This window comes from Lingula anatina, chromosome 1 (genome assembly GCF_051362555.1).
Source record: "Lingula anatina isolate TDL-2025a chromosome 1, LinAna3.0, whole genome shotgun sequence".
NCBI lineage: Eukaryota > Metazoa > Brachiopoda > Lingulata > Lingulida > Lingulidae > Lingula > Lingula anatina.
In genome coordinates, this window is record NC_141767.1 from 2,673,443 (window position 1) to 2,687,133 (window position 13,691).

A 13,691-nucleotide genomic window follows, 5' to 3' on the forward strand; every position below is an offset into this window, starting at 1 on the left:
CCTAAGATACAGCCGACGATGGTGGTATTGCTATTTTCACAATATTTGAAAGTACCGTACCCTCAGAACATGAAGGCTGGCCACAATTTCACGGCAGAAATTTTTTGGGGTGCATGCATTTAGAGCTTGGTCTTGAGATCGGAGATGGCGACAAGAGACGCAATTCTGCGGTAGTCTGTGTGGAGAGAGACGTCATCTTGACTTCAGTTTGCGTAGATTCGGTGCTACATTCGCTGCATTTTTGATGACTCTGCAAATGCCTCACAGTGCCTTTCAGTTCATTTAGCTGCCTTTGATGTACTGAGCTTAATTTTTCTAATTTCTGGGCCGCGTTTTTGCGTCGTTTCTCCATGTTTGTTTTCCACTGATTAAAATTATGCTGTCTTTGTTTCAAGTCGTGAAGAGCCGGTGCACCCATATCTTTACACGGTGTGCCGTTTGTCCAAGAGGACGACACCCCTAGCGAAACATGTTGCTCTTTCTCATCCAAGGCGGCGTTCTGGTCGGCTAGAAACTCTCCACTTTTAGCTTTATCCATAAGTTTCAGCTTTTATCCGATTACGTTGTCTCCGACCCTAAATCAATTTTTGTGATTTCTTGAAATTTGAATATGAAACGACATCAACGTATTAATAGTTTACAGATGTATAGTTCCTCACATACTGTCGCTGAACTATTGGTGTTACGGAGTTATCTGTGGTACTCAGGTGCCCTGTTACGAAAACTATAATGATATTCATGGCTACTTCACGGAGGTTCCTGTGAACAATTTGCGTGCTCTCGATAAACTATCTTGATCCAATTAGTGGCTGAAATGAGCAAAATTGGAAGCAGCGGGCATGACTTAATTCTATAGCATGTTCATCATATTAATCCACGCTGTAAAAGGTAGGCGTATTGCCCTCACTGTTTGTTGAGAATAGCGTATAAAGCACTTGCTATGACACATTGCTTAGCAACTACCACGACGCATCAATAAAGAGTTTATCAGTTGCGGTTTTCCGTGTTTTTACAACTACCTAGCTTTACGAGCACGTTGATGGAGTGTTTGATCATTTCTACACTGCACTTAACTTTTACACTCGTTAAACGTTGCAATTGGTGCTGTACAACATTGTTCGGTAGTTGGTAAGCCTCTTCAGATCAATCATACGGGATTATAGCTAGGTTTGTTGCAAAAAATCAATTCTGTGGTTGTGTAGCGTTCCTCATTCACGTTTAATAATACACGATTAAAACAATGATAAAGCAATCATATGGTATCCATATGATTTTTTTCAAATGTCGCCAATATAAGTGGACGCCTTTCAATTCTGGGAAAAACGAAGTTCTTGTCATATTCACGGAGACGCAAAGCAGCATCTGGACAAAGGAAACGAGCAACACTATTACACGGAAGTAATCCTATAATACACAACGTAAAATGATATACAATAAAATCTTATTGTTAAAAAAGAAAAGCAAGCGTGAGCGATAACCTTCTACGGCTGTTTTAGAACATGTTTTTTCTTCATGGAGGATAATAAAACAATTGTGAAACAAGCGAAATAAAACCCGATTGCGAGACAAAACGACCACTCGTTTAATACAGAATCTTGCTTTAACTTATTAACTATTTTCCAGTATGACATCGCTTCCCCCAAAGTACTGAATAAAAGTAAACCAAAGCACCTAATTCTTCAAAGAACGCTGTTCTCAGTCTATTCCGCCAGTGAATAATATATAAGGATGACAAAATTAATGAAAGAAGCTAACATTTTCAAACCAATTTTGTTTATGTTATCTGAATCTTTAACTTTCAAAAATGGATAATTATAAATTAAAGCCAACACTGTTTAAATTTTTTTACATATATTTTATTATAATTTACCCTGTAAACATCGTGACCAAATATACAATATAAGTATTGCTTGTCCCTAATTTTTTTCAATATCGGGCAGAACATAATATTTAGTGCTTATAACTGAAAAACGCACTATTTAATTGATACTTTATGTATTAAAGAAAACACGTGTAGTAATGCTCCTTGAAAAAACGTTTTTCAATATCAGGCAATGCAATATAAACAGTGCTAGAAGCCAAAATACACAATGTTGAACGAATAATTCATAAACAAGTACAATGTAAGAGTATACGTAGTAAGGCTGCTACTACATCAACAACAGAAGCCCGTAAATTGTGGACTTCGCAAAAAATGTGCAAGGTTACAAGTAATGCTGTGCAATAAAAAACTTCTCTCACGGCTTCAGGTAGTCTACATTCACAAAAAAGAAAAAAAAATGCTTTAACTGTAAAGTTGTAGAGATAGACCAGCATCCAGAGTTACAGATAAAAAGGAATGAAACTTATTGAATTGCACTTTGTTTCTCTTTCATGCTCCTCTTCATCAATTCTCCATTTTAAAGCATATGTATAATCAAGCAGAACAAATGCCTACACCAAGGACGTAATACACGTCAAATGCATACCGGAACATTTATATAGCGTTTCTAAGAAATGTATCATGCTGTATAAATTCTGGGTAACAGATCCCAGGTTAAAACAAGGAGGCAGGGGTGAAGACAACATTGTGGTCCCCAACCTTCAAATAATAAAATCCTTTACACTGGACGGCGTCCTTTCTGCGTCCCGTTGTACGGCCCTGTTTGAAGGTTAAAAAAAATAAAAATAAATAAAAATACTTTACGTGTCGACAACTGTCCGACCATTAAGCATTCATTCTGCAACAAAAGCGATGCTTGTGGCTCCTTTTTACGACCACAGCGATGCCAGTTTCATGGTTGCAAAAAGGACGCCGTCTAGTGTAAAGGGGGTTTAACTGAAATGTGAAAAATAATTTTGTGGATCTAAGAACATGTCTTCCAACCCATTTCTATGCAGGGGTGGGTGGGGTGCACCCACCTCCTCCTCTGAACATGTCTGTGATATAATACATACACACGTTTTCTTACTTGGTAGATAAAAAAAAAAAAAAAAAAAAAAAAGGCTTTTACCCTTCAATGGCCTAACTGAGTCCATTTGTTAAATTAATAAAGCATAAAGAAATGATTTTAAAAGCTAAATACACAAGGGAACTGCTTTGAATTCATAAATTCATATGCTAAAATTGCTAATGCTTGTGAATAATAAAAAATGCTTTTAAAATTCAATCAAGATTAAAACTGAAACGTAATTTTGATTTTCATCTACATTTTTTAAAATGATTGTCATAGAATGCTGCTTCAAATGTTTAAACATAATACTGTAGTGTAGAGCTTTTATCACTGAAAATATTCATTTTCCTTTCCATTGATTGTCATTTCCATGGCAAACCATGTTCCACGACCTGGAAAAAATATATTATGAAAATGAAATAATACAAAATAAATTATAATTACCCCTGAAGTTTGCAGAAGTCAAAAGAGTATTACATGAATATTGAGTATTTGAGTATCACGCAAATAAAATGTCAAAATCAAATCTACTGCATGAACAATCCATCTATGAATGGATTGGCTGATCAAAAGGAATTGTTTTTTAAAAATACAGCTTTTAATTTTTGCTCAATAAGAAATGACAATACAGGTAAATAGCACAGAAAAATATCAAGCCTGTTATAGTTCAAGTGTTGTTACTATCAGCATCTCAATGTGGAGACAATCACTTACATATGCACTGAGCAAAAATATAAACACCCCATATGAACTAATTATGTAACATGTATTGGGCTACTGACAGTAATCATTGAACAACAAAATAACTTGGTATGATTTGATATATATATATATATATATATATATATATATATATATATATATACACACACACAGGGATGAAACTGCCATTTAGCATCGATCTCAAAAAGGATATTTTTGGCCCCAAAAAGTCAGAAATTTGCCAATAGTCGGTAAAACCTCATTACTGTATATTGCCTATAATGCTGATAAAATATTTAAAGTATTGCATGGGGCTTTCATATTTTTTCAGTGTATGTACAGAATATTTACCATGCTGCACTTTGGATGGGCCAGTTAAGACAAACCCTGCTCGTGTGTACAGGGGAATATGCTTAGCACGGCATATCAGCAGTATCCGTAAAACTCCAGATTGGGTCTCTTTTACCCTGTAGATGAATTCTTTCAACAGATGAAGAGCAATGCCCTGTAAAGAATCAACAAAAACAGAAGGGCATGTGCGCCTGCTGTCTTTATAGATGTTGACAGTTTTCATTGTAAACTTTGTTAACATCAAGTCAATATTACTGACAAAATTTATCAATACAATATAAATGAATGAGCTGCCTCATTTGCCTATTCTTTTCTGATATAACATGAGACAATGAACTCACTTCACTCACTTTAATTTTTTTCAATTTTACATCATTACTTTATCTTATGTCTTATTGTTTAACCATATATTGTACAATCACATAACTAAGGGCATTTTTTTTATTTGTTAACTATTACAAATCACCCACTTGTCTTCTTCTTTTCTCCCAGACAACCACAGAATGAATGCAAACACTTGCTGAAAATGAACAAAATACACCGTATCAGATGTTATATATTAATTTACTGGTAAATACATTTCAGTTCAGAAAGGTGGTCAGAAACTATAATTTATAAAAGATAATAAATCATCCTTGGTGTGAAGATAAACTAATACACAAAATATCCAACACATTTAAAAAATGATAATTTTAAACAGAAGTTTTCATGGCAAACTAGTAAATGAAAGTGATGTTTCACTAGTGGATAAAAAATGTTTTTACTATTTGAAACAAGAGAACATGTTATAAGCAGACTATACCCCACCTCCCTCTGGAATGTGAACTTTCATGGATTCCTCTGTCAGCTCATCTCCATGATATCTGCTGGCACACACATACTGAAGAAAATAGCCAATTTATTTTCAATTACCTAAATATTTAATTCATTTAATACAACTTAAGATGATCATCTCAGAGTTTCAGAGGTCACTAATTAGCATTTTGCTTAATATTCAAATCTTTGCTTTCAAATAAACAGAAGCAGGTTGACCAAGGAATTTCTAAGACTTTTAACCATATAAAAATCTTGTCATGAAATCCCAATTACACATCCTGATAACTATATTATACTTGTGTATATATGACAACAGACCCCCCCCACCTACACACAGTCTTGATATATCCTGAAATCCCAGCAAAAAGTCATAGAGACTGAATGTTTTTAATATGATCAATAAGCTTTTCATCCAAGAATTTCACCTCCACCAAGGAGGTTAGGTCTTAACCTTTGTTGGTTTGTTAGTTAAATGTATCAGGTCTGTATTAAGGAGGGTAGGGCGGGTTAAAAAAGGACCGCCCAGGAAAAAGTATACATACGAAGGGTTTCATGGTAAAAAATCCATTTTTTAAAGAATTCCCTTTGAAATTGCTGGCTACAAGCCTGGTGATATATGGAATAACTTAAAACTGATTAGATTTTTTTTTGTGCTGATCCATAATAACTTGTAATTAACAAATTAGTATTACCCTGGCAAAGGTCTGGACTCTCTGAGCTGTTTGCCAGGTAACATCATACAGTGGTACCTATATATACATACCCCTATCAGAGTATCTTCCTCAAAATGTCCCAAAAACAGGTCAGGAGCTTCATCTTGTCTGTACTTCAGAATTTCTAGACTTGCTGCTTCATCATGAGGATAACCTGAAATTTAATTCATAGTCATTTTTACAAATGCACCACAATAATGTGTTTAAAAAAGATATTGTAATAATCCCTTTTTTCAATTCAGTGCAGTGACCTGAACAATGTAGTGCAAATCTGATAAATCTAAACTGATAAATGTCAAAAAAACAGGTAATGAGTTTCAAAGTACAACTGGTTAGAAAGAAATAAGAAATATGCTACTATTTCAGCACACAGTACTAGTTCACTAATAGCAGCTTTGGTATTTACCCACTTGTAACTGGGAGAAGAGACCTTTGTTATAAAATTCAATACTTTTATTGATATGACAATGTTCTTTTTCTTACCTTCAGAAAACCATTCAACCTATTCACATCTAATGATTTGAATATAAATAATGAATGCACATAATTTTTACTATAGCTAAAATAAATATCACAATGCAGAAAACTTATTATCCAATACCATGTCTGACCTATAAACTTTTGTTTGTTCAAGCTCTTAACAGGTGTATTCATTCTGGAATTTGTAAATATTTGAATAAGGTTCCCACTTCAGAAGTTGTATGACAATTTGAAAATCATTTGCCACTGATTGTCCTAATGGGTTTAATTGAGTGTCTTGACACATTTGCATTTTACATCTAGAATCTACCTGTTAGAACCAACTTCTAGTCGAAAAAAATACATCCTTGGCTGCCATCATATCCTAATTATAACAGTTATACAATGTACTGAACATACCTTTACAAATCTTGCAGCTTACCCTTTTCTCTCATTTACAAAGAATCAACTTAACACAAAGAACATTCAAGCTCTGATAAGAGAAAAACGGAGAAATACATCTACCCTACTGGGGGAACTATCTATGAATTAAAATCCAATCAATGTTAATTGTTTTTCAATTTATCTTTTGTGTACCGGTAGGGTGTCTGTTCTATTTTATCCTAGGTCCAAGTGGCTTAAATACCCCCAGCACAAGACTGAAATGAACTAAGATACTGCCGAGAAAAAAAAACTTTTAACTTCAGTAGTGTCTGGCAGGTAACTTTTGAATAAAATCACTAACCAAAGTTGTAACACCTGCAGTACGCGTTAAGTCGGCTTGAGAGATAAACACGGGCTCAAAAACACAACATAAATATTTTGTATCAAGAATAAAAAGCAATACTCACTAGCTTTCTCCAAAAGGTATGCCTGATCAATCTCGCTTGGTAACACCACTCGTGTCATTCGATCCGGCATAGTTTTCTTCAGTCTGGCTGCCCCTGGAGCTTTCAAAACCCCACCAATCTTAATCATGGGCCAGGGAGCATTCCGTTGTGTGTTTAAACTACTGCTTATTAATTTTTACATATATAAAAAATTTATATCAATATGAATGAGTACTGATTGTAACTCATATCAAATTATCAAGTATAATCTAAGAGGAAATTAATAAGCTTTAATTGTTATTAATTAAACACTTCTATGTAAACACGGAAATCTCCCTTGCGCATGTAAAAAGAGCATTTCCGGTAACATGGCAGGCATGAAGACTGACATAGAAGTGTTAGCGGCATATTTAGGCCATTCATCAGTAGATGTGGACATCGATGATAAGCAGAAGGTAACTTAAATGTTAGAAATGTTATTACTGAGTAATTATCAACTCAGAGTAGCATTTGTATCCTTATAGTATCCGTAAGGACATAACTTCCATTCCACCAATAGTTCACTTAACGTTAGTAATGGTAGAGACTGAAAATGTTAAATGTGATAAAATAAATGAAATTTTTAAAAATCTTGTGATCACTCACAAAAATTAAGGCTATATGTTTTAAATGTTCTTCACATTACACATTCTGAATCACAAATCAAAATTTTAGTCCTGTCTATCCTAGAAGAGCAGCAGTCCACACAATTAAATGAACATCAGTATATAACATGCCAGCTGGTTATTTCTGTTGCAGGTTCCTCTTCTTGGTGTTGATGGTGGATTCAAGTTGAGGGGGTTTGGAACAATATGCAAATATTTGGCTAAACAAGCAAAGAGGCTTGATTTATTAGGTATGAACCTGACATGATAGCATTCAAAACTTAAACTATATTCCTTGTTGTTAACATCATGTGGTGTACTTGTAATTGATTGTATTGGTCCACTTTGATTGATTGCCAACTTTATAACTAGGTTGTTACATAAGAGGGTCTTCAAAACAGAGTACCCAGGCTCCACTAGGCCAGTAAATCAACTTCTTCCCAAACAGCAGGGAGCAAACCTTTGAAAGCCAGTAAAACCTCCTGTAGCTTAATTTTATGTTAGAACTTCTCAAAGTGTACCAGTACAGACTGTATTGTCTAAGTACACTGCTCCATGTGAAAAAGGATAATGACTATCGCTATCACAAGACCTCTTCAAACATTTTTAAAATATCTTGAACATGAATTAGTTTAGTTTGTGAGTTAAATTACCCATTGGTATACTCCAACATTTTCTTTTCAAGTACATGAAGTCTACAGTAAAAATAAAAATAAATCTACAGTAAAAATGAATGCAAATGAATATTGTAAACATCATATAAGAAGCAGGTTCTTATCTTCCAGGAAACCAGCCAGAAGCCCAGGCAGCTGTTAGCCAGTGGCTGGAGTATAGAATAACACAAGTGGACAGGTGTGGCACTGATAAGGACAAACAGTGTATACTGGAGGTAACCAGGCTCAAATTTTACCTCAGTCGGTCAAGTCTAAAAAAAATTTTTTTCAAATTTTAAAAATCAAATTTTACCACAACTAGAAGAGTCGAAAAGTCCTTTTTTTAAACGTTTGATAATTTGCTGAACCTTTCATTTGCAATGTGATATGTTTAAACTATATTGAAAATATTGTGTTTAAAACCTGAAAGTGTGTGTGTGTACATTTTAAGTAGTTCTCATTTATTTTGATGTTGTGATAAACTTGTGCCATTTTTTTTTCAGGATATCAATAGGTTTTTACAAAAAAGAGTATATTTGGTAGAATACCAGCCAACATTAGCAGATCTTCTTTTGTATTATAGTTTACACAGTGTGATGGTAAGTGAAGTCATGTGGAGAGCCATTTTCAGCATTTGTTAAAAGCACAATTTTTGTAAAACATCCAAAACGTCAGTGCAATATCTTCAAAGATTTTTATGTTATTGAACTTTGAAATAAGTAACATTTTTTTTTGAGCCACCCGATATTATACATTAATTGAAATCCAAATGTGTAGTCCCATTACCATGATGCCACCATCTTGCCAACTTAGATTGTTCACTCTGTGGTAGATTGCATGTGCCGTTGTCACTAGTGTGTGGATGAGAATGAACCCCATTGGTGGTATGGCTTTTATTTAGAGTGATAAGTTGATTCACATTTCACTCAGCTAAGATTGCTTTTAAAAATGTGGACTCTTTTTCAGACTGAGCTTACCTTTTTGGAAAAACAGAAACTTATGCACCTTTCCAGATGGTTTAATCAGGTATGCATATTTTAGTGTATAATATTTGAAGACATACTTAATTTTTTTTCTTTTGTAAGAGAAAAAAGTACAGGTGTTAGAAAAAGGCATATTTTAAATTGAATGGTAAATTTTAAACAGTTGCATGATTCTTGCTTTAAGCCTGTCATTTAAATCTATAGTACTATAATCTATAATACTTTAAGTTTCTTGTTGAAAAAAAAATAAACCAATTTTACTACCAGTAGTAACAATTATTTTTGAAATGTTTAGGTCCAGCATCTTCCTGGCATCTACCAGACATTGCCAGTGGTCCCCTTTCAGAGGAACAGGATATATGGCCACAGTACACACTGATAGGGGGACGAACAGGCTCACAAATTCCATGGACATGTCAATTTTTAGACAAAGAACATATCAATTTTGTGATTTTCATACAAGGTGGCATGGGCTGCATAGGGAGCCAGTATTTTATACATGAATTCATATTTTTTGACTTCATTGTGCTTGTTGCATGTTATGTAGGTGCTGTGTTGGTATATAACAATACCAAGAAGTGTCACTTTGTGTAATTAAAGAATTTGAAAATTAATTATGAAAATCATTGTGTTCCAGAAACACTGGGTTGATTCAGAAACTCAAAATTGAGCCTCTAGGAAGTTAAATATTATTTTTAAATTTGACAAGAAAACTTTAATTCACTTTACCATTTAAAGATGACAAACTTAATTGGCATATCTTACAAGGTGGTTCTAAGATTTTTAGTCGAAGGGATATTGATGGCGTTTTGCTGTAGGGACTGGACGCGGCACTTTGCCAGTTTGTGAAGAAGTTCATGATAGAGATACACACGTTGTTCCATTTGATAGTTACTCAACAAATACTCAGGTTTATTATACTACTACACATAGTGCCAATTTGACCAAGTTTTGTGATATTTATGTGTCACATACCATGGAAATAATGATCTTAGACTAATGGGAATCATCTGAGATCACCCCAATCTAGGGACTTGGATGTAAAATCAAGCAAGATTTTGAGGAAAGTGGGTTCAGAAATAAAAGCAGATTTGCAAATGAAGTGCAGCAAAAAATAAAAACTGGCAGACTTGGGGTGCTTTCCCAGAGATTTAGATCGATCTAAAGATTAAGTTTGTAAGAGTTTGTACTAAAATGATCTCGTTATGATTCAGTCTTTACAATGTACAATGAGTTATAATAGTGATTACATTTGATATGAAAACTATTTGGATAGATCAACTTGACAAAGAACAGAAGTTTGTATCAAGATGGTGATGGTTGATGACGTAATGTGCCTTGGTGGCTTGTGATACCATTTGTTAGGGCATTTCAATGTTGAGATAATATAATTAAATCTGAGGATAAATTTCTCATTCAATTCTAGCACTTGTCATTTCTGGATTTACTGTTTTAAAAGTCCATCCTATGTATTAATATTTTCATTCAAAACCAGGGGGGGGGGGGGCAGTATTTTCATACACATTTTTTGAAATATACAAGACTTGGAGGAGAGCTAAATTGTTTTAACTGGCATTGATTGTAAAAGATGCATATTGAGTGAATACTGATGCCAAACTATTGGCACTTAGCCACATCAAATGCCACTGCATAGTTTCCAGTGGAAAATTTACCCAGAATCCTTATGCGGCATTTCTTAAAATATTTACACACTAGGATAACGTTTTGTACTTTACAAAGAGGAAAAATGAGTAGATCGAATTAATTTGAGAAATTTGAAGGAGCAGTTTAAATGCCTTTTTTCTGCTGAGGTGGATTTCAGGAGTTTTTTTTTTTTGTTTTTTTTTTTTTTGGCTTTTGTGTTGTGTAAGAAACTGGTACTATAATCAGTACCACCAGCGTGTACGCTGGCGGTACTCATGGTTTTAGTCCCGACCCGTCTCGTACAGCTCCGCCGGCTCCTGCGGCTCCGCAGTCGGGCGCCGGAAACAAGTCACCGTTACCGCTTCTCCTCCTAGACCGCAAGGACCTGTGTCCCCATCTCTTGGATTTAGGTCACATATAATCTCAACTTGAACACCCTGGGTTTTTTGTCTTCGTTGGTGCACTGGCCTGGGCGTGACGCTCGTGAAATGCACCCTTGTCAAAATTTTTGAAAATTCAATGCTAAATATCTCCCAAACCAAAGGAATTATGGGAAAAATTACCACAGAAGTCTGACCGAAAGTCATATGTGGAGATTCCAAAAATGCCCTTGGATTTGACTTTTGACCTTTTTTTCAAGGTCAAACAAGCCAAAAATTTCTAAAAATGGGAATTTTCTGTAAAAAAATATTTGTTTGTGCTAATTTTTGGAAACTACGCAGCCCTAAGCTCTCCTGTTATAGTGAGGGGTTACCATTGGGGACTCCTTTCATCTTTGGGAGTTTTGGGGTCAATCAGTGCATTTTCACGGGAGAAGCAGCCATTAGATACCGAAACTGAAAACTCGCTCTAAATCTGGAACGGTAAATGCCAGAGACCTCTTTTTAATTGCATTTTTATAGACCTTGTCAAGTGCAATACTGGAGGTGGTATCCATTTTTTTGTTTTTGATATGGTTTAGACGTTGCCCTATATAAAAAATTACAACATCGCAATATTCAGCGGGGAAAATGTGAAATACTCCAAAATTAGCAGAGATACGCCCATAGTTACTATTGAACTTGAATAGGAAGTCATATACTGGTAATCTAACTGTGACCATGTAATTGACCTTTGACCTACTTTTCATGATGAACTGCACTTTGCAAGTTTTCTGATCTTTATATCTCCAAAACTTGCAAAGATATGCCCATAGTTACTATTGAACTTGAATAGGAAGTCATATACTGGTAATCTAACTGTGACCTTGAAATTGACCTTTGACCTACTTTTCAGTACTGCACTTTGCAAGTTTTCTGATCTTTATATCTCCAAAACTGGCAAAGATACGCCCATAGTTACTATTGAACTTGAATAGGAAGTCATATACTGGCAGTCTTATTTGACCTTGGAATTGACCTTTGACCTACTTTTCACCATGAACTGAACTTTGCAAATTTTCTATCCCTATTGACCTTTGACCTACTTTTCAGTACTGCACTTTGCAAGTTTTCTGATCTTTATATCTCGAAAACTGGCAGAGATAAGTCCAAAGTTACTATTTAACTTGAATAGGAAGTCATATACTGGTAATCTTACTGTGACCTTGAAATTGACCTTTGACCTACTATTTATGATGAACTGCACTTTGCATGTTTCCTGGCCTTCATATCTCCAATAGTAGCTATGGGCATTTCTTTGCCAATTTTGAACTTTTATAGGAAGGCATATACTATGACCTTGAAATTGACCTTTGACCTACTTTTTCACCACAAACTGAACTCTGCATATTTTCTTGCCCCTCATATCTTCAAAAGATCTGCCCACTGTTGTCCCTAGGTTTTCTCTCTTGTCAGCAAATATGCAATACTGATAACGCATTTCAAGGAAAACCAATAGGCCTGTTGTCTAGAAAATCACAGGAGCGATCAGTGTTAGGAAAATACAGCTCAATTTGAACATCTGCTTGATTTGAACAGTTTGTTCGATTTTTATGTACAGACACAGATGTGTCTGTACATATTGCCATCACCTGCGTCTGTCGTCGCCGTCGTCGCCGATGGCGATGCCGATGCTGATGCCGATGCCGATGCTGATGCCGATGCCGATGCCGTGCACTTTCCTTGTAAACACGATAAGTGGAACACAGTTTTATTTTTTGCTTTTATATTTACAGAGCTGATGAATATTCATAAAACGCAGGTCAAGTTCGAAAATCAGCATGATCGGGCCATTATAGTAGAAGTTATGCTGTTTTTTCACTTTTCAGCATATATACAACCCAGTAAACACATTTAAAGGAAAACCGCCTGTTGTCATGAAACTCACAGGAGTAATCAATCTTACTAAAATGCAGGACAAGTTCGAAAATCGGCATGATCCGGCCACTATTTTAGTAGTTATGCTGATTTTTTCATTTTTCAGCATATATGCAACACTGTAAACACAATATAGGAAAAACAGATAAGCCGATTGTCATTAAACTCACAGGAGTGGTCAATCTTACTAAAACGCAGGTTGAGTTCGAAAATCAGCATAATCAGGCCATTATTTTAGAAGTTATGCTGTTTTTTCACATTTCCTCAGATTCAGTTCTTAGGCATGTTAATAGCCTTATTATTTAACTAATTAGATACATAAAAGTGTTTGTTTGACATTTCCTGCATCTTTACAACATTGTTAGTTGATTATGTAAAAATGATGGTAAACTTGTTATCGTGTATTGTGTAATAAAGTGTCAAAAATGGAATCAAACTCATATCATTGCATTTTGTCAGATTCAATCATCCACTATGTTCAGAATCTCAGAATGGAGGAAATTGGACATTTAACACTGTTCTATTGATATTTTTCCCATCTCATCAATTTTCTTAGTTGATCATATAAAAATTGCAGTAAACTGTTTATTTTGTTTTATGTTAAAAAAGTGTTAAAAATGGAAATAAACCCATTTCAGAACAGTGCTGTCTTGTTTTTCTTTTTTT

At 34.9% G+C, this 13,691-nt stretch overlaps 2 protein-coding genes across 2 annotated transcripts; one reads left to right on the top strand and one right to left on the bottom strand.

Annotated features, from left to right (window-relative positions):
• Positions 1-1,834: 1,834 nt before the first annotated feature.
• LOC106178530 (serotonin N-acetyltransferase-like) lies at positions 1,835-6,978 on the bottom strand. Its single transcript, XM_013561741.2, has 6 exons — positions 6,826-6,978; positions 5,566-5,669; positions 4,794-4,866; positions 4,457-4,506; positions 3,987-4,140; positions 1,835-3,325 (listed from the first exon to the last, which is right to left on the bottom strand). Exons 1-6 carry the CDS (start codon positions 6,950-6,952, stop codon positions 3,261-3,263), a joined length of 573 nt encoding a protein of 190 aa, XP_013417195.2. The 5' UTR covers positions 6,953-6,978; the 3' UTR covers positions 1,835-3,260.
• A 142-nt stretch (positions 6,979-7,120) lies between these two features.
• On the top strand, positions 7,121-10,509 carry LOC106178527 (eukaryotic translation elongation factor 1 epsilon-1). The gene is made up of 6 exons (XM_013561739.2): positions 7,121-7,259; positions 7,603-7,699; positions 8,234-8,337; positions 8,605-8,700; positions 9,068-9,127; positions 9,380-10,509. The coding sequence occupies exons 1-6, from the start codon at positions 7,173-7,175 to the stop codon at positions 9,461-9,463; spliced, it is 528 nt and encodes a 175-aa protein (XP_013417193.2). The 5' UTR covers positions 7,121-7,172; the 3' UTR covers positions 9,464-10,509.
• The last annotated feature ends 3,182 nt before the right edge of the window (positions 10,510-13,691 follow it).

Coding starts and splice junctions, on each gene's coding strand:
- LOC106178530 (XM_013561741.2), bottom strand. CDS start 6,952: ATGATTAAGATTGGTGGGGTTTTGAAAGCTCCAGGGGCAGCCAGACTG. Junction 4,141..4,456: donor GGGAGAAAAGAAGAAGACAA/GTGGGTGATTTG, acceptor GATTCTTTACAG/GGCATTGCTCTTCATCTGTT. Junction 3,326..3,986: donor CCCATCCAAAGTGCAGCATG/GTAAATATTCTG, acceptor TATTTTTTCCAG/GTCGTGGAACATGGTTTGCC.
- LOC106178527 (XM_013561739.2), top strand. CDS start 7,173: ATGGCAGGCATGAAGACTGACATAGAAGTGTTAGCGGCATATTTAGGC. Junction 7,700..8,233: donor AAAGAGGCTTGATTTATTAG/GTATGAACCTGA, acceptor CTTATCTTCCAG/GAAACCAGCCAGAAGCCCAG. Junction 9,128..9,379: donor TTTCCAGATGGTTTAATCAG/GTATGCATATTT, acceptor TGAAATGTTTAG/GTCCAGCATCTTCCTGGCAT.